Below are 21,064 nucleotides of genomic sequence, written 5' to 3' on the forward strand. Positions count from 1 at the left end.
ATAAATCAAGGTGTATAATTATATTTCGTTTGTAAAGAATCTAAATCTAAATTTAAAATGTCCAAGTCATCAATAATTAGAATCATTCATATATAATATGAATTATAATATAATTAAATATTATTTTAGAATTGTTTTTCTAAAAAAATATTTTATAAATAAATAAAAATCGGGTAACTCATCTGTTTTCTAGTAGATGTCAAATGTACTTCGTAATTTAATAGGTCACTGTAATTTGAATTCATTTATTTCAAATTTGAATTCGATGATAAATATGATAAATAATTGTTCATGAAAAACGATGCTAAATAAAGGTGGTTTGTCAGTCAATTTAACTATGAGACGTATATAATTGTATTTAATAATATTACTATCACAGTAGGTAATTTATTTTACTATACATTGAATTGAATTAATTTTTCCGAAAAATAACTGGCGTACTGTATTATTAATGAGTTAAAATAATTATTTTGATAGTATATAGTTAATTATAGAGTGTATAATAAAGTATTTAATTTTTGGGTAAATACCGATTAACCATAGAGCGGTGTGAACGGTTTGGTGGTATAAATCAGCAATAGTCTATAAATAGAATAAAGTAAAGTAAAAGAAGTATAAATCTTCATATTTTTGAAATTTCATTTTGTTTAGCAATATAATAAAATACTTAAAAGTTTTAAGTACCTACCTAACCCTTGTGAGTATATTAATACTACAAAACAACATCTAAAACTGCTTATCTACGTTTAAAAATTTAAAATCGTAAGAATTTAAACTTAAAATGTCAGTTAAAAAGAAATTGAAAAATTATGTTGATATATTTTTTTAAATATTTTATTTACAGTATGAATTATTTATGAGAAATATTTTATTAGATTTTTAAGTTATAGCAATAAAATATTGTATGTTTCATAAAAATTTTTAACTTTAAAATAATTTACAAATTTTCGTGATAATATGGAATGTAATATCGTAATGTTATGAAATTGTTAATGAAATATAATAAGTGTAGTAGGTGTACAGAAACTTGTTTTTATACAATAAAATACAATTGATGATGTGTTTATTTGTTCAAACCAAGATTTTATTTCATTCTAATTATCACAATATGGTATATTATATTAAAGTACCTTTTTAATTGTTATATTTAACTATTATACTCTCTTCAAAATATTTTACCATTTTTATAGTTTAATAATTAAGCAATTATACTACGTGCACATTTTCACTTTGAAAATTATATTAATATATTTTTTGAAAGCTATAAAAAATAGGTGTGTGTTAAATAAAAAAATAAAAAAATGAGACAAACCCTATGAACGTTCGTAACCACCCTACGACAATACTTCGAATACTTAAAAGAAAAAATACCAGTTTATCACTGAACACAATATATTATATTAATTGTTTTGCTGCAGAATAACCACTGTTTCAAATGTTTATAAACGTAGGTAATGATTTTTTATGGAACATTTTTCAGATCACGAAATGGTTGAATTCAACTTTACATTAGTACTTTGGCTATTAATGATGACTACAGATATTCTCGAAAGTTTGGCGGCTACAAACTCTTTATCACGTGAAATAGGTATGTATAGTGTATTTATATATGTATGTATGTATGCTTATTTTGAATAATTATTATAGTAATATTTATGTATTATTACAATACATATAAACAATATAATCGTTGATTCATTATAGTATATTGTTATTGTAGGTTTAAAAATTGTAGTAATACTGGAAAAGACATTCTAGTAGAATGAACCCCTGATAGAAAAAATTGTGATCGATAGATATCAGAAAAAAATATAAATAATATATTACATTAATATAATGACTATTGAGAAGAGAATGTATAGGTATCAATTCGTTTACATTTAATCTCTATGCATCTATCTTATGATCGTTTAGATTAAATGTTCGAACTTATTTTTAAATATATTTAAGGTACATGTTTTAAAAATCTACTGAGTTTTTGAAATACTCGTCCATATATTATATTATATTTATAGGTACTTTCTTACATATATTATGTTCATAAATATTTTTCGATTATCATTTATAAATAATATAAATAGTTTTATGATATTATATTCATATAAATTACAATTATTTATTATTTACTTTAGCCAGATCGTAGAAACATACATCGGAAGGGCTTTATAATTAATATTCTCTGTTAAATATCGATTTTCCAACACTAAATTTAACAAACGTCATAAATTAATATTATCACATATTATAGTTGCATGAACTATGATGTTATATCATAAATATGGTCTATTGTTAATACCTAATTAAACACATGTACTTCGTTTCAACAATAATTGTCTCTATAATTATTAGTTTTAAGTGCTATATATATGGTAATCAATTAGTTGAAAGAATATAATAGTACTGTTACAATTTAAGTTGGATAATATTATTCCGTCGATTTACTATTAAATAAATCCATGCAAATTCAATAAGAATTAAATGTAAAACAAATAACGATCGAATAAACTATCAATCATTTTTTTGGGGAATACCATGAATTTCACTAAGAGGGGGCATAATGATTTTGAAGTAAAACAATATAATGTATAAAATTACTTACACATCAATGATATTTATATGATATAAATATAATAATTATTTATGACGAGTAATTGTAACTTAAGTGAACAAAATGTGCAATATACCTACTAGGAAAATAGAAAATTAAACTATGAATTTTTGCTATATAAATATTTATCTGAAATCATTAGGTAGGTATTTAAGTCGATGGTAACAAACGTTGTTCATTGTTAGCAGACAAAAGTGTAAGTTATTGCAGGTTTTGATAAATTTTAATTATGGTTTTTTTATTTTTATTCTTAAAAAATTAAATATTATTGTATATTTAATTTATTTATTTAAATTTAAACTCTTTCTAAAAAAAATTTCGTTACCATTATTATATTATTATATACTCATTACGTTCCTATTCATAACGTATTAATAAATTTAAAACATCTAAAATAGATAGGTACTCATAATGTTCTAAATCTTAAATATGTAGACAATTTTGTCAGTAAAATACCATCACTTAGAAATAATGTTGATGTTAATCTTTTTCCAAATCTTTTAAAGAACTTAAAAAAGGAAAAGACTTAGAGATTAATAAGCCAAGAGTTTCGAAAAAAGAAAACAAAAACAAATAAACAAACAAACAGGCTTAATACTCTAGTACTTAATAATACTTCTCTAATATAGAATTTCTATATAATCGTAAAGTTTTTAAACATTGTATCTCTGTTCTAGATTAATTAATTAATCGATTCAACTTAAGATTTAAAACAAATAAAAAAATAATTCAAGAATTTCAAATTTTTAGTTGCTCTTTTATGATTCATCAAAAAATAACTAGTACTTACTAAATTTACCTGAGTAATGTTCAGATGTTATTAAAATCATATACATATATTATGGCTAATTTAGAACCAATTATAATTTTTAAATTTAAATCCAAAACAAATTTTAAAATCTACTGTTCTTTACGTAATTCATAATTACAATAATTACCTATATCCTAACTTTTATACGCTTTAACAATCCGTAACATTTTGTGAAGAGAAAATGTGATTTTAAACTTTAAAACGACTTAAAACTTATCTCAGAAACTTGATGTTGACTCAATGGTCGTGCAGCTTTAAATATGTACCGTGAAATCACAGTAACACTGTGAGTGAAGTCTCATATAAAGAAACTAACTTAGAAAAAACAACGATTAGATTTATTTCAAGAAATATTTTTATTATAAATACAATTTTTAGTTTTAACCGTCCCATTATAATATGATTATCGGTTTACTGTACCGAATACATTTTCCTATTAGCGATTTTGGTTGCATACATATTTGCATTACTAAGTCTTATTGGAATAGTATAGAAGAGAAACGATTAAATTAAATTTATTGACAGTCTTGAGTCCTTTTACCCCTTTTGGTGAAGCGTGATTTAATATTTAAAATAAAACAAATAATCAAATATTTAATTTGATATACATATATAACTTCAGTTCAGTATTAGTCTTTAATCTCAAATTAAGGATCTATGATTGAATTTACATAAATTAATTGTTATGACGCTTAGATAAGATTATAAATAATGAAACTACTATAGGTATGTATTGTAATTTAACTTAGATGATATTTTTGGACTGTATTTCTAATTCCTCGAATGGATTGGATGGTACGAACATTAAGTTGAGTCGGGACAGAAATGAGAATGTTAGTCTGAAAGCCAACTGCAAAATCTCGATGTAAACTTGAAATTTTACCATCAAAATCTTGTGATTAGAGTTAGAATACGTAAGTGCGTATGTGACGTTCGTGAGCGTTGGGCTTTAAATAATTATACACATCACGCATTTCTCATGGCCATAGCCTGTGATTTCGTACAGTTTAAATAACGTCTCGTATGCATCAAGTGTAAGAGTAAGACGACTACATTTTATAGTTTCTCCGGCGACCAATTTCGCGTATTCGTATAGCTCGTAACCGGGAAACAAATGTTACCACATCGCTATGCGGTAATCATATAGATACCAAGCGATTACACCGTTCTCAACAGTTAACTCACACGATCGCAGAATATTAGAGAACTGCAAAAAAAGCCACGTTGAAGACGATCTTCTAGAATAACGACATAGACTGAACGTGTGTGACTGTGTTCCTAAATCAGCCTTTCGATTTCATCAAAAGGTCACACGTGTCGATTATGTAGTGGATTTCGCTAAGATAGTCGGCGGTGTGTGTAGCCAATGGAATTTTTATTGGTCTAACTATAGTACGCCTATCTGCTGTATTGCCATAAACAAAATATGATATTTCCGTTTTTACTTTTTAACCAGAAAACCAGAAAGACTGTAATAAAACTGTAGGTACCTGGTACATTATTATATTATTATTTAAAGAAGCAAAAAAAAAAACAAGCACTTATTCAATAACTTACAATATGTATTTCAAATATATATAATATATATACATCGTATACGATACGATTTACAAGGAAAAAAAACATTCTACGAAGGATAAAAAAAAAATACGCGGCAGGTGTCTATTTTTATTGGAACTTAATATTTAATTGATTTTTCTGTTTTATTGAGCATAAAAAATTAAAATACTCGGCATATAAATATTTTTTAAAAATGTATAATAATATACATGCTGTAATCTTTGTACAAAAATCATTAGAAAAAACAATATTTACTATAAAGTATAAAGTGTTGGGACATGATTAGAGAAGACTAACTTTATTTAAAGAATAATAATCATCATTATTATTAGACTAACAGTGTACACTAAATAGATGATTTTATTATTATATATTTAACGATGTAATTGTATGACAATTATTATGTTGGATCTCAAGTTGATCTATAAAAATATAAAGCGTATAAGTACTATAAGTTATACATACAAAAGTAAAATCAGTTTAGTTAGTGATGACGAACGTAAAATATCCAACATAAATATTAAATTCATTATCTATTATATACTGATAAAAGAACTAATAAATTTAATTTAATAAATTAAAAAATATATATAGATAATATTACCCAATTGAAAATGAAATGTATTAAACTATTTCAAGTATATAGTAGGCACGTACTTGAAATGTATTTTATATTTTTATGCATAAGGTTTTTGTTGCTACATACTAATTTATTTAATGGGAAGAGTAAATATGTATTTTTAAACTAAATATAATTTATTTATGAAATGAAACTGTTGATTAACATATCGTAATAAATTTATTCAATTCATATTTAATGCTTAAATAAATTTTAATAATTTAAATACAATCTTTCAAATGAAAAAAGTATTATAATAATATTTCAATTTAATTTATTAAATTAATCTATGTAGGTATATAATATAATGAGATAAATATTTGTTTGTTTTTTTTTGTGTTCTCTATTTACCCGAACACTAATTGATCTTTTTTAATAAAAGTTAAATCATAGCAGATTCCTTGATACTCGAGCTAGGTTTGTAGTTTCGTTTTATAACCAATACTCGAATAGGCCACTAAAAGGGAGCTGCTTCTTGCATTTTATTTCAAATCACGAAAACCCAATATTTTTTTTCAAATATATATGTAATATGTATATTATATTATTGTGTTACTTTTTGGTTACAGATAATGCAATAATAATTATTATAATCGAATATAATTTTTTATATTGTAGTGTATTCTATATTTTGTTATTTAGAGTACCTAAAAAAATGATTTTATACTAATGTAAATTTGATTAGCATATTATATTTTATATAAGAGGTAAATTGATTTGTATACTAAAAAAAAAAACAAATTTGAATTGATTTCGGAATAAAAAAACAATTGAGCAAAATATTTCAACTAAAGTAAAATATAAACTACACCTAAATAGATAAACCAGTACAATATAAAGTCGAAAAAAAATAAATAGTTATATTTAAATGATGTGTGTGGAAATCCACAGTTTTCGACTAATAATTGGCACTAAATTTCAATCACTTATTATTTTAGATTCCTCGAACGGGTAGTAACAGTATAATTAGAATAAAACCAACGATTTACACCTTGTACATAATATTATATACTAAAAAAAAAATGCGTAGCTGATACTTATAGAATCAAAAAATACTCGACTGTTTTTAACGATACAAGGAAAGTTTGGATAATATATTATATTGAACCAATTATATTAGGGAGTCTTATCCGCTATTGATAGTATTAAAATAATAACCACATATTCGTTTATTTTCGCTTTCGATTTATTACGCATAATACCACAAAGAAGTTACTTATTGTCCACCGCAGGTGGCAGGTGGGTTGCTGGCTTGGTTTTATTTATCTCCAGACAACACCACTTAATACAGCTAGTTATACATTATTACTGTTATACGATTGTATTTTACCGAAATTTGCAGACATAATAATATTGTTTATTAAACTTAAAATTCATAACACTTTTGTACATGTTGATATTTGTATTTCAGTTTTCTGAATATATTATTGTGTTGAACGCAAAAATACTTTACTGAATAATACATTCAACTTAAATCTTAATTAAATACGTTTATATTCATCCGTTAGTTTCTCGCTTTTTAATGTTCTAAAACACAATTCAACGTTTTTTTTTCTATATAGACGGTATTATTTGAATATTCATATTCAAAGATATGATTTTACAAAAAGCTAAAGAATATTTCATATTTTTCTTAAAATATTCATTTTGTTTCTAAATTTATATTGTATACCTACAGACAGTGACGGATAAAATGTTTTAACATATTAATAAACAATATAGTATTTTTTAGTTAATAAATTATAAATACATTTTTTAAGATTACAAGTATATCAATAGATTAATTCATAGATAAAAGACTTTATAATGTATTACTTATATTAATATAATATGAATGAGTCCGCACTTTTTTTACTACTTTTAACATTCAGTGTTTACGAATTAGGAACTAGAATCCCATTTTTACAATAATATCTTAATTATTAATTATAAAAATAAAACAATATTTTTATATAGTTGGTATCTTAAAATGATAAATAAAAAAAATGTATAATATATTGAATTATTTTTATACAGCGATTGTTGTGTAATAAAAATGTATACTACATAATATTTTACTCAAAAACATGACACTACAATTAATGTTTAAGAAAATTAATATAAGTTTGATGTTATTTAATGATGCAGACGTACAGTCGTATACTTATGAGTTATGACCTATACCTATGTGGTACATAATGATAAATAAGTATATTCAATATTATAGCGGTTGAAACAAATTATGTACCTACTTATAAAGTTTATTATACTTGAATACATAAGAACATAGTAGTATACACGCGTACAACCACCTCAAAAATCTTTCTATTTTATTCATATCTCTTTAATCTGATATTTGAAAACCATTACAGCAATGGATATCTTTGTTTTTTTTTCAGAATTTATAGTTTTTAAAAATTTTCGTTCATCTTGGTATTTGAAAATAAACCATATCAAATTATTAATTTGTTAATTCTCGTTTTCTTAAAAGAATAATAATAAAAATATTAAGTTTATATATTAATCCCTCCTTATATATTATTACGTGATTATGTATTTTTAAATTTCAAAAAAAACTAAATTAAACTGTTTACTAACAGCGCTACGACCGCAAAATAAAGGAGTCTGATTTATTATTGGCTATCCCAATTTTTAAAGTAGCACATAAAATACACTATTTTTTTTGTTATGTAGGTTAACGAAAAAATAAATTATTATGCAAAATGTTTTATATCAATCTGTATAGTCATATAATAATTTTCTAAAACGAGATTAATATATATATATGTATATTATATTTGACAGTTATCTTTTAATAAATACTTACGCAAGGACGCGATGGTCGTATATTAGAATATATAAAACATATAAAATGCATTCAAAGAATTTTAGAAATACATTTTTATGCTAATATATGATCAAAAGTAGTATTGAAATTGTACATATACTTCATAAATATTTTACAATTATATAGATAAAATGTATGTTAAAGTATCATACTATTTCGAAGTTAAATATTTATTACTTTAGAAAAAAATCAATACCTGAGTAATACTTCCTACTTATATATTATATTTTGTCTATAATTTTCGTATATATTATATATTATAATTGTAAGTTTTGCATACTAATAATAAGTTCATGTAAATTTTAACTAATTTAATATAATAATCTAATTTGTATTACTCAATGCAGCCCTACCCTTTATACCTTTATGAGGTGTGAGCTGTATAAATTAAAAAGGAAATTAACTTAAGATACTTAATGAAATATATTATATTGTTACCTGTATCTATAGTATTTTAATATAAAACATTCCCGTATAATTTTCATTTGTAAATTATATCTGTCAAATTAATCTAATAGCACTATACTCCTATCATATAAACGTACTGGGTTAGTCACTGGAATGTTACACTATAAAATTGCGGAGATTACATAAAAACTTAATGTTTTTAATACTGACCCTTTTAATAATCTAATCTTGTATAGTCTTTTGACCCATCAGCGTGTGACTAACACAAATTAGTGGTATGTGCACTTAAAAAAAAATGTTTTATTAAAATAGAGCTTTATATTTCTACTCGAAAATGTCTATACAAAGGATACATGATTCATCGACGGTCTTAATACTGACTGACAGGTATAATTCATCGAACATATATTTTTTATATTAACAGGTTATAAAAAATACAAAAAAAAATCACATTTTAAAAATGTATACAACCTTGAATAATTTCAATAAAAAAACGAATTTAATATTTGTACAGTAGACAACTTTATTATATACTTCGAAGATGGTTAGCCTATTACAAATATGAAATGGGAATTGTTTTTACAACGTTAATTTGGTCAATAGTTCACAATTTTCAGTACCTATATCTAAGGATAATGGAAGTTTTATATTATTTAATCAAGTTTTTTATCACATGATTGTATAAACTACTAACTAATAACTGAGTACGGTTTTATTTTAAACAGTTGGGACTTGGACCCAAAATTAAAACATAGTCTCAAATCTGCCTATAATGTTAAAATATAATATTTGTTAAAAATGTATTTAGTTTTCATAGTACAAAAATGTACTTGTATATGTTCAATATGTTTCATATGTTTGAATAAAAATGTAATTTTATTAAATTACATGTAAAATACATTTACATTCCATTACAATGTATTTTAGTGAAACTATTATACAAAAAATTTATCATAGTATCTACACGAATTTATAACACACAAAAAATTTTAAAATTACAAATAAGTTCTAGATTATGAACGGAGTGACGAATGTATTGAATATTGATACGATAAATACGTGTGTTTTGTGTGTGTGTGTGTTTGTGTGTCTGTATACAGTGTACACCTTAACTTGTTGAAATAATGCTTTAATAAAATTTAAAACATCAGGGGTAGTATCGTTTAAAAATTAAATATTCTTGGTGCATTATAGACGTCAAAAGTAGGAAATTTCCAGCAGTTTTCAAAAAATCAGAAAAAAACACAGAAAATAACAGAAATCGGGCATTTTTACATAAAACAAGTTTTCAAAAAAATCGATTTGCTTTTTTAGTTATTACTCAAAAAGTAATCACTGTAAATACTTGAAATGTTCACTAACTGTTTAAATTAGCGTTATATACACGCAGTTGAATTTATATTTATATTAAAAAATTTATTCTGACATTTAATGAGCTTTTTATAGACAACTGAAATTTTTGATTTTTTTAATATAAAGTTTCTTATAAGTTTTCTTAATGAAGCTAAAAAAAAACCAAAAAACGTTCACCACAAATTTCTTTTATAAGCGTTCAAAGTTCAAATTTTTATGAAATACGAGTATGTTAAAATCAAGAAAATTTTCAAGTAATTTTGTAGTGGCAAATTCATAAAATTTTTAGTCAACGTTTTTTAAGTCAATAAACTTGAAAATTTAATACAAGTTCCCCATTTGTTTAAATTGTCATTTTCTGTTCATGATTTAATTTCAGGTCATTTAAACATAAATCACCTTTTTTAAAAGTCAGTGGAAAATATATCCTATACTGATAAATCATCTCTGTTCAGAATCGTTTTTCATATACAATGATAATTATCATTTCTATAGCAGAGCGTTACCCACTTAACCACTCTTTTTTTTATTTTTAGAATAATGTATGTAACACAAAAATATTTGGTTTATATATCGAGTCTATTTAAATATATTATTTATTTTAGGCAGCTTTTTATATCATAGTTAATAAGATAAAAAATATATAAACCATTTATCATCATATGATAGCGTAAGCTAAAAATGTCTAAACGAAAGAAAATTCAAATAAAAAAAAAAAAAAATTGAATTATTAAATTAACAAGGTGAATTTAGAATTTTAATTATTTTATAAAATACAATTGCATGACTATTATGATAATGATTGAGCTATTTCAAACACTATATTTTTGATAAGGTAATAAATTAATTAACTATGGAATCGTAATCATTTGTTTTTTTTTATTTACGTACATTTTAAAAGTTTTCTAATTTGAATAAAATTACTAAAAATACTTTAAATAAAACATATATTTAATTAATATTATAGTTTAATTATTTATATTATTTATATTACTATAACTGAGACAGTTAATAATGTTTCAACAAAATAATACTAGAAAAAAACATCATTGTTAAATTAAAAGCTTTGTTTGCTTCACTTACAATCTAAATACCAACTTTTAAATTTATGGAGAACCCGCTTTTAACGAAATGTATTATAGCTTTTATATTATAATTTATAGACTACAACCCTTGAGAATAAGACTAGATTTTTTTGCATTTATTTTGGAGAGCTCTATAAAATATTTAAGGTCTAAAAAAATTGTGGACATTTAAAAAAAATCTTTTATTTTATAATTTTAATAAAATTAATTTATATAGTATAAATTTACTTATATAATGGTTTATATTTTAAATTGAAATTTAATTAATTATGTCTTTAAGATTTATAATATTTAAATTTTTAAATGATATTCAGTTCTATTAATTTACACAAATTCAACGTTATGATTATTAATTACAAATAATAAAAAGGTCTTCAAAGTCGTAAGTATTTTTTTCAAAGTATTAAAATGTGATTTAACGTGAAAGTAATTAGGTTAATGTTATAACATTTTACGTTTATGTTAATACGATTTTTTTTTTGTGGTTGTCATTTGTTCCACAAAAGACATTGTTATTTTAAAATGTGTTTTAGGTATGTTTACAATGATTAAACAATCAAACATATATATAAATTAATTAAAGCTTATAGTATTGAGTTTCTGTATAAGTGTTATGATCGAATTTGAGTGAACAATTTAATAGCAGAACACATTTAAAGAGAAACGTTGCTTTTTATTTTAAGATTTTCATAACTGCGAGTTTCAGTTATAAATTATAATGTGTTTTATTGTTGTAGATACATAACATGGTTATCTTATTTGTTATAATATCCAGATTAATAGAAAATATAATACATCACCTGAGCCATTATGTGATATAAATAATTAAATCATGTATATTCAATTTTAACAGTTTCAATGTGTACATCTATTAAGCATTGATATGATGGTTGGGTTTTTGCTACCGTTTTTGATGAATAAAGTAACTCTTGTAAATATGTGTTTATTTCTATCATAAAATCGATATAATATATAGAATTAAGTAGAGTTTGAATTGAGCCAGTGCTAAGTATTAAGAATGAGTTGATCTTGTAGGAGTTTTCTTGTATTTTCTTAATCTTTCAGAAAATAAGGTAAAAAGTTTCTGTCACTTGAATTTTCTTCAAAGTATTTACACAGCTTTGAAGCCACGATTGTGGTATCAGTATTTTCAGTTATGACTTTTAAGTTGATGAACTATACTATTATGTGTTATTTATTATTTTTGTGTCATTTTAAGTCAAGATTTGTATTCTACATTATTAAAAAATCAATTCAAACTCTATGTTTAGTGTTTATTTCTAGGAAGGTTAGGTTAGTGTTTATTTCTACTGTTTTAACAACATAAAGCTAAATTTAAATGCTTTTTAGGTTGATTTAATATTTTAATTTTGTTTGAAGCTTAAACCTTTTTAAGAGTGTTATCTTGAAGTGTTGTATTTTTTTCAATTTACTATACTATACACAAGAACAATACAAAATTTTAAAAAATCTATGATTTCTTCGGCTATTATTATACGAAATACGTTGATAAAAAGCGATTATTTTATCTAATTCTTAGTTTTTTTACTAACAACATTTAAACTAATAATGCCGTATTTATTTTTAAATTTTTAACATTTTAAGCAAAACTTTTAACCTGGTTTTTTTGATCTTATTTGATTTAATTTTAATTTTATGATTTCATAAAGAACATAAATGTTTGGATTGGTTTGTTTTCATTCATGGATCGGATCTATGCTATGTTATATCTGTCGTTTAAAATTGTTTAGAATAATAGAATTTCTTACCTCTTTAATAATTTTGAGAGCCTTAGATAGCGTTATAACTTTTAAAGTCTCCAAAAATAAAAATGGATCAGACAATTACTCTACTATATTAATTAATGGAATAACGTATCACATAATTTGTGGTATGTTTTACTTTGAAAATAGTTTGATCAGGAAGATAAATATTACAAACTCACAAATGTAATTCTACATTCTAAAATAATATTTAGTATCTAGTGGGATTTCTGCTCATTATAAATAATATTTATTTAATTGATAAATTTAATTTAAATTTAATATTATGACTATATTATGTATTAGGCATAATATAAATAAATAATTTGTTAAGCTTCATATTATATCATTTCTACTTAATGAAGATAAAAATATGAGCACGATAAAAATAAACGTATTTTTCTTAGTCAGGAGTCAAACAAACACAAACTTGCTTTTAAAATTAATATAATTATAACAATATCCTTATATGAAAATGTACATTTTATTTTTAAATTATTTTATTGGATATAAATAATTATAGCCATAAGAATTTTTAATATTATATTCAAGTTTAAAAAATACTCAATCGAGTTATTTATCTGAGTATGAATGTACACATTTAGCTTATAATAATCACTTTATTTTAAAACATAACAATGTTTACCGAGAATAACAAAATTAATACAATTGTAACAAACAGTTTTTATTTAATATAAAATAATATTATCATTCACATTTTATCAACATTATTTACATTTCATATTATATTTTTCGTATCATGTTTAGAAAAACATATGATTTGAATTCATGAAAAAGTTTTAGTAATGAGGTCAATGAGCGTTAACCATTAATATTATTAAACCGACATCTATAACAATAATAATTATAGACTTAAAATATTTTTTGCACGCAACTTAACTAATGTATATATATATATATTATATATACGTTACGTAGATAATTAACTGTTTGGGAGAGTAGTTTTCCATAATAAAATAGCATATATTATAAATAGGCAATACAACTTTCAAAACAATATACCTACATATTATTTTCTTTATTCGTGTAAAACCAAAAACTATTTTATACGAATAATTGAATGTGCATTCATATTAAACACAGAAAAGTTTTAAAAGTAAAAAAAAAAAAATACAAATAAATACAAACGAAGAATAAATTACCATTGATTTGTATTCATTTTTAAAATTTGAAATAATAAAGCAATAATAATACCTCCGTTCGGTATAAACAAAATATAATCAATACTATTAACAATAATTTAACACTATTGAAAAACCTATATAGGTACCTAATTTGCACAATGCATGTAATACTAATTTAGTTTATTCAGTTCAAATGTTCACTTAATGTTTTTATCGTTCATACGTAATTGAATTCTAAGTAATTCATAATTATATAAAATAACATTGTTTTGATTATCGTATATACAGATTGACACATAATAACAAACAAGTTCTTAAGGTTTTGTCGAGTTTGAAGTTATTTTTAATCATTAAATTATCTAGTTTTTAAAATGTAATGTAATGTATGTATATTGTAGGTATATTAATATGTTTGTTCGTCTATTTTTCGTGATTTTTTTTCATCATTATTACCATCAACCATGATACTAACATAACTGATTTAATACACATATTAACGAGTGACTTATGATGATATGTTCACCGTGTACTATTTTTATATCATTTGTCTTTAGTTATTATGGGCTTTTTATATTTTACAGACGCATGCGACCGGTGGACAAATATTATTTAGCCTGCTGATAATAAATTCAAATTTTAAATTATTATTTTTACAGGATTTTTAGTATTTTACATTTGTTTTTATAATTTTTTTTTAATTTCCCTGGATAAATTATATGTACCTACATTTGATTTTGATTACATATAAATATTTCCTAAATTCATATAAATGAGCCTTAAAAATATAAATTTCTAGTCCCTAGTATGGAGAGATTATCTTGACAATATTATCAATAGCTAATAGTCATAATATATGGTTTTATTAGTATTGATTGAAATTAAATATTACTATTTCAGTTTTTATTTTAATAAACAATTGTTATTAAATGGGTGTAGTCTAAAATTATATTGATTTTAAAACTATATGTTGTTTAAGTGATATTATTTTGCTGTTAGTTTTTTAAAGTATTTTTATATTTTAGCATGCAGTTTTTAAATCTAGAAACAATATACTATTACTACTTTATTATGGTGTGTATACAATGTTCTATATTATATAAGTGTATGACTATGGTAAACGTATAAAATAGGTATACAAAATTAATGTTGAAAAAAAACTAAAAATGATCACTGTGAAAATATCTGGGATACTGTTAAGCGGCCGAAACGTCGACAGATAAGAATTATCGACCAATAAAAGTGGTCAAGTAAATACTGCTCTGGTGTATAGTTGTAGGTGTCGAGTGAGAAGCTGTAATGGATGTGTTTAATTTGAATTCAATGTTAAATCAATGTATATAAAAAACGATTCAGACTGTCTGTCGGCTCATATCATTAAGTACATTTCATTATATATATATTTTTTAATATAGCTATTAAAACCTTTTTTTTAATTTACTATATTTTGTATTACGTTAGGTAGATTTATTTATTTTTTCGAAAACATTGCATTTATTGTATTATTATATGTAATAAGTTGCCAAATGACTATCAAATCTAAAAACTATAAGGAAATATGTTGTTTACAATAACAACACATTTTTGGAATCACCATTACGAATTGTGATATTCATTTATTTAATCGGAACCATTTGTAATAAGCTGTAATGTACAAATAACTGTGTTTGACCTATACAACATTACAATATATACCTATGATGATAGAAAATTATAGTCGTACCTCGACACCTCGTTCTGAATCACACAATTGCACTTACGAAAACAAAAATTTCGAAGGATGCAACAATACCAAATCGTGGCCGAATTATGGAATTTAGATTCCGAAAAAAAAGAATGGAAAACTTAAGGAAACCTTCTCACAGCATATTATTTAGATGTATCAGAGGTGTTGAATCCATAGCACCTTCACGCCTCACACTATTACATACACTTGTAAGTGAAATTCAATAAATTAACTATTTTGTATCAAAGTTGATTTAAATAATAATTTAGAATTCATGACTGGGGATAGGGAAAGTACTAAGTAGAAATATTAGTAAATACTTATTTAATTACCTTTTGAAATAATATCTATATACCCGTATTTTTATCATACTTTATTATTTTTATTTGCTTTTGATTTAATGCAATTATATTGTAAAATAGTTCCATTTAATATGTTAATTGTTTATACAAATATAAGAATAACTGGTGTAAGGTCTCTTACAAAATTATTGAGAAATTTGACAGCGAATATTTTCGCATTTTGTTATTCTTTCAAATAAAAACTGTTTATTGTATATCATTGCATCGAGCACTTTTTTGTCCATACACAAATTACATTCATGTTAAATGCAGTTGCTTAGTGCTAAAATTTACCGTAACTCATGTGGATGATATGTAATATTTTTGATTTTCTGTTTCGGTGTATAGATGATATTTTCGATATCAACTTAACCAACTGTTCCGCCCGTTGCCTTTTTTTATGTATATTCTAAAATTATAATCCAGTAATATTAGGTACCTGAGGGAGTTCAAAAATACTTATAAGTCAAAAACTAATCGTTAGAATTTCGATTTTTGTGTATCGAAATGCTCTCAAAAAAATTTGATTCATGATATGAAATTAAAAATGTATGTTATCATTAAAAAAAAATAAAAACTTAAAAATTATAACAAAATAAAATATATAACATAAAAAATTTTTTTTTTTTTTTTTTGATGTTGAAAGATTTTGAAATAATATATGTTTGCAATAAAATAATCACCTATTTATACATAAAAATTAAAACTAATGATATTTACTGTTAAAAATATTTAATACTATGGTTTAAAGTATTATTCATAATAATTGTACAGTACCTACAGAATTAATTGTATTAGTGACGTACAGTATCACAATATATCTAGTGAACCCCACAAACTGATATTGATAATTTACATTCCTGGAATAAATTTATACGTCAGCCACATTTTCCAATGAAATAAATTCTACTTTAAACTTCAGGTATTCCTATTTTTCACTAAAATATTATATAAAAATGTTATAAGCTGAAATAGGTACTAGAATAATTTACATTAATATTCTAATATATGCATACATATTTAACCCATAATAGTTGTCAGTCATTGTCATTGTCATTATATTTTATGTTGTGTTTGTGTACTTAAGAATGTTTTTATTCTTTCTTTAAAATTGAGCAAAGAGAATACTGTACAAAAGATGCTTTAGGAAAATAGTAAATTATAATATTTATATTATATCATCATAATAAAACGAAATAAAGCTAAATAATTGCAGATAAAAGCTGTTAGAGCTATTGTCTTAATTTCAAACTTAATAACACATGAATCGTGTCTAGCTTACGATATTTTCAAAGAGAAACATTTAATCCTCTTAACTTTACAAACGTTTTGTAATTAACTCATATTACACGCATCTATGAATTCAACCAAAGATACATACCCACAGTATTTAAAATACAATTAACCTTGAATATGCTTTTTAAATTAAAGACAGCACATTGTAGGAGGCATACTTAAAACAAAATAAAAACAGACTGAAAAAAATTTAAATATTTTTATAAACTCATAAATTTGATTTCCGATGAATATATTGAATAGTTTTGATTATATTATATTATTTTAACAGTTGAAAGAAACGCATTATTATAGTTATTAAAACTTAATTGTAAATATAAAATAATCATGTCATGCAACATTAACTACGATAGAACGATACAATTGATTTATAATATATATATGACAACATAATAATTTAATAACCTAGTATAGTTCATATCGATATCGTATTTTGATGTAAGTTAATTTTGTTACATAACTTTACTATTATAAATAGTAATAACCAGTCACGAACTGAGATATAAAAGAATGAGACTGAATATTTATTAAGATTTAAGAGTATTATATACATTTATAATATAGTTATAAATAACTATATTATATATACTAATATGTTAGTTAGAATATTGTGTTAACTACAGATAAAATATCTCTACTTTGATTCATACGGATTATTGTAAAATTATTTAGTTATAAAAGTAAAACATAAAAAAGATAATGAATGATTTAGTGACCAGACAGTCCACTACTATTAATGATTCAAAGTATGCAGTATTTAAAATTATATTTTTTCCGATTATCACTTTATTATTACATTACCACTATTATCAATATTTTACAAATTGTGCCTTATTGTATTGTTTAATTATTTTTTTATTATTTTTTTTTAGTTGATTTCTATTTTTATTTTTGAATAAAAATATTTGAAAAAATGTGAGGAATAAGCTCATGAATAGTCATTCTATTAAGTTAAAAATTATTAGACATAATTTTATATTTCATACAACAAATAATTGATCTCATAAATAAAAAAAGTGTAGTATTAAAAAAAAATACATGTATTTCAAGTTCCTTGTTGAAACCATTTAATATGAATTAATTATACTGTAGATAGTTTCCATCTTAGATTTTAAAATACAAAACTATTATAATGAGGAAATCGTTATAAGTTTATATTATGATAGATAATTTACACAATATAATATTATGAAGTATCATAATTACCGATACTCGATACCATCAAGTTAAACAATAATTAATATTTTTCACACAAAACATTAAATTGTTTTATGCAAAGATGAAATCCTGAGTAATTTAATAATAAATTTTTATAATATTATGAGAACTAAAACTCTCGTAATCGTGAGTTGAGCGGGGTATTCTGAAAATAACAGACATCGATAAATATAATATATATGTATAATAGCTACAACTATTTGAACTATACAGCTCAAATTCGTTCCGAGATACTTAACTGTTTAGATGGGTTTGCAAATGTACACAGACTACACAGTTTTGACCTGAGTGATTTGGTTTTAAAATATATGCGCAATCAGTAAAAGGTACAAAGGATTTGTCTTGCTATTGGTGATTTAACACGATTTTCAAGGTACAATTATTGCTTATAATAGGTGACTCTCCGAGGACACCATCGATAGATTTATTACGGTAATACACTTTAAATTGCAATGCCGTAATTCTTAACTCACTGGATTCTTTCAATAAGTATATTATATGTACTTACACCTTGAATTAAGATACTAGATAGGTACCGATAATAATAGTTTTTAAAACTTTTATTTATAGCTCTATAATAATATGTATGAGTAAAATGTATTAAGGTTATTTGATTATTTATTTTCTATAGAATATATATATATATGTATAAAAAATGTCTACATGAATGTTTCATAAGCAAATAATATTATTTTTAAACGCACTATGTTCACATTTTATTTCAATAGATATATTAATAACTCAGCGATTTTGATAAGACTATAATATTATAACATATATTGTATTAATATTATTAAATCAATCAATAATTTTACTAAAGTATAAATGTTCAAATATTTACTTTGGTTTTTTTAGTTGTAACATTATTATGTCATCGAAAGACTCGTAACTATGGTTGTTGAATAATTGATCATTTTTTATTTTTTTTTTTTTTTTAGCCAGGTAGATTATAGTATTTTTATTTATGATATTTTTAAACGTCTACAAATAATATTAAAATTAATTAATGTCAAAAACCAATACGTTTTGTTTACTAACAAGTTTTTGTGAATCGTTTTCAAAAGAAGATAACTTCCAATTCGATTTAGGAAACAACGTCTTGCTCACTGTAACAAATTATTTCTCTTATTAATTCAATAGGTAGTTACTGAACTAAAAAAAAAAAAGAAAAAAAAGTATTATCTAAAATATAAAATAAATGAATAGAGTTATACGACAAACGTTTAGGTTCTATGATAAAATTATACAAACGGCTTTCTACAAATTGGATTGTATGAATATTGAATATATTATTATATTCTAGTACAATTGTGTTTTTGTTGAGAAAATTCAAATACCTCTGTTGACTCTTCCGAGTTGAAATAAACAAGTATAATCCTAATTAATGAATATAGTTAAATCTCTATACACTTCTAATATACCATTATATATATATACAAGAATAAAGTATTTTTATGCACGTTTATTCATAGTATGGTTGCTTATGACTTATGAGACTACCTCAATTTGTTTTCATCTGTTTACACATTGTATTTAATTTGATGCAATTGCAACTATAATACTATTAAAAAATCAAATAACACAAAATCAAATTAATAATATCGATTTTAGTGTTTCTTTCTAATATGAGTTAATTAAAAGTGTTTGGATATTAGTATTGTTTAATACAACATTTCATGTTTTGTGAAACACAATGTTTTTAATAATTATATTTTAATCAAAATTATTATATAATATTAGAATTTTTTTTATTTTTATTTTTACTTTTTTTTATTGCAGTTTACTCATACCAGTGAGTCTATTTTTATATTTTCATTATGTTTATAGAACTATAAACTATAGTACAACTAAACTTTGATTTTTTAAACATTATATCCCAAGCTGTTATGATTATATGATTAATTGTATTTTAAATATTTAGTTTATTTGGATGAAATTCAGGAGTGGGCGGTATCAATAATTCCTATTTTATGCTCGATTCTCATTTTATTTTGATATTTTCAAAGTCAATATTCGTAATTATTCGTTTATTTATTATAAAATGCAAATATTTATATAATAATACATTAATACGTAACACTAAATTTAAATGATAATAATGAAAAAATTATTGTAGTTGAAATATAGTAATTATAGTATACTAATAATTTAATTTTAATATGACTACCAATATATTATATTTGTATTAAATTTTATATTTCTGTTTTAAAATACTAGTATTTTAGTCATATTTGATCGAATAAATGTATTTTACTATTAAAATAATAACGCAAGCACTTCTAAACAAATGTTCAGGAGCTACTTGTT

At 23.1% G+C, this 21,064-nt stretch overlaps 1 protein-coding gene across 1 annotated transcript in view; it reads left to right on the plus strand.

Moving 5' to 3' along the window:
- LOC114129926 (nephrin-like) overlaps positions 1-21,064 on the plus strand; it is a 224,564-nt gene that overhangs the window by 40,700 nt on the left and 162,800 nt on the right. The window contains exon 2 of the mRNA XM_050205855.1: positions 1,481-1,588. Within this exon, the coding sequence (XP_050061812.1) occupies positions 1,489-1,588 (100 nt within the window). The 5' untranslated portion in view covers positions 1,481-1,488. The remainder of the gene's footprint in view (positions 1-1,480; positions 1,589-21,064) is intronic.

This window comes from Aphis gossypii, chromosome X, assembly GCF_020184175.1.
Source record: "Aphis gossypii isolate Hap1 chromosome X, ASM2018417v2, whole genome shotgun sequence".
Classification (NCBI taxonomy): Eukaryota; Metazoa; Arthropoda; class Insecta; order Hemiptera; family Aphididae; genus Aphis; species Aphis gossypii.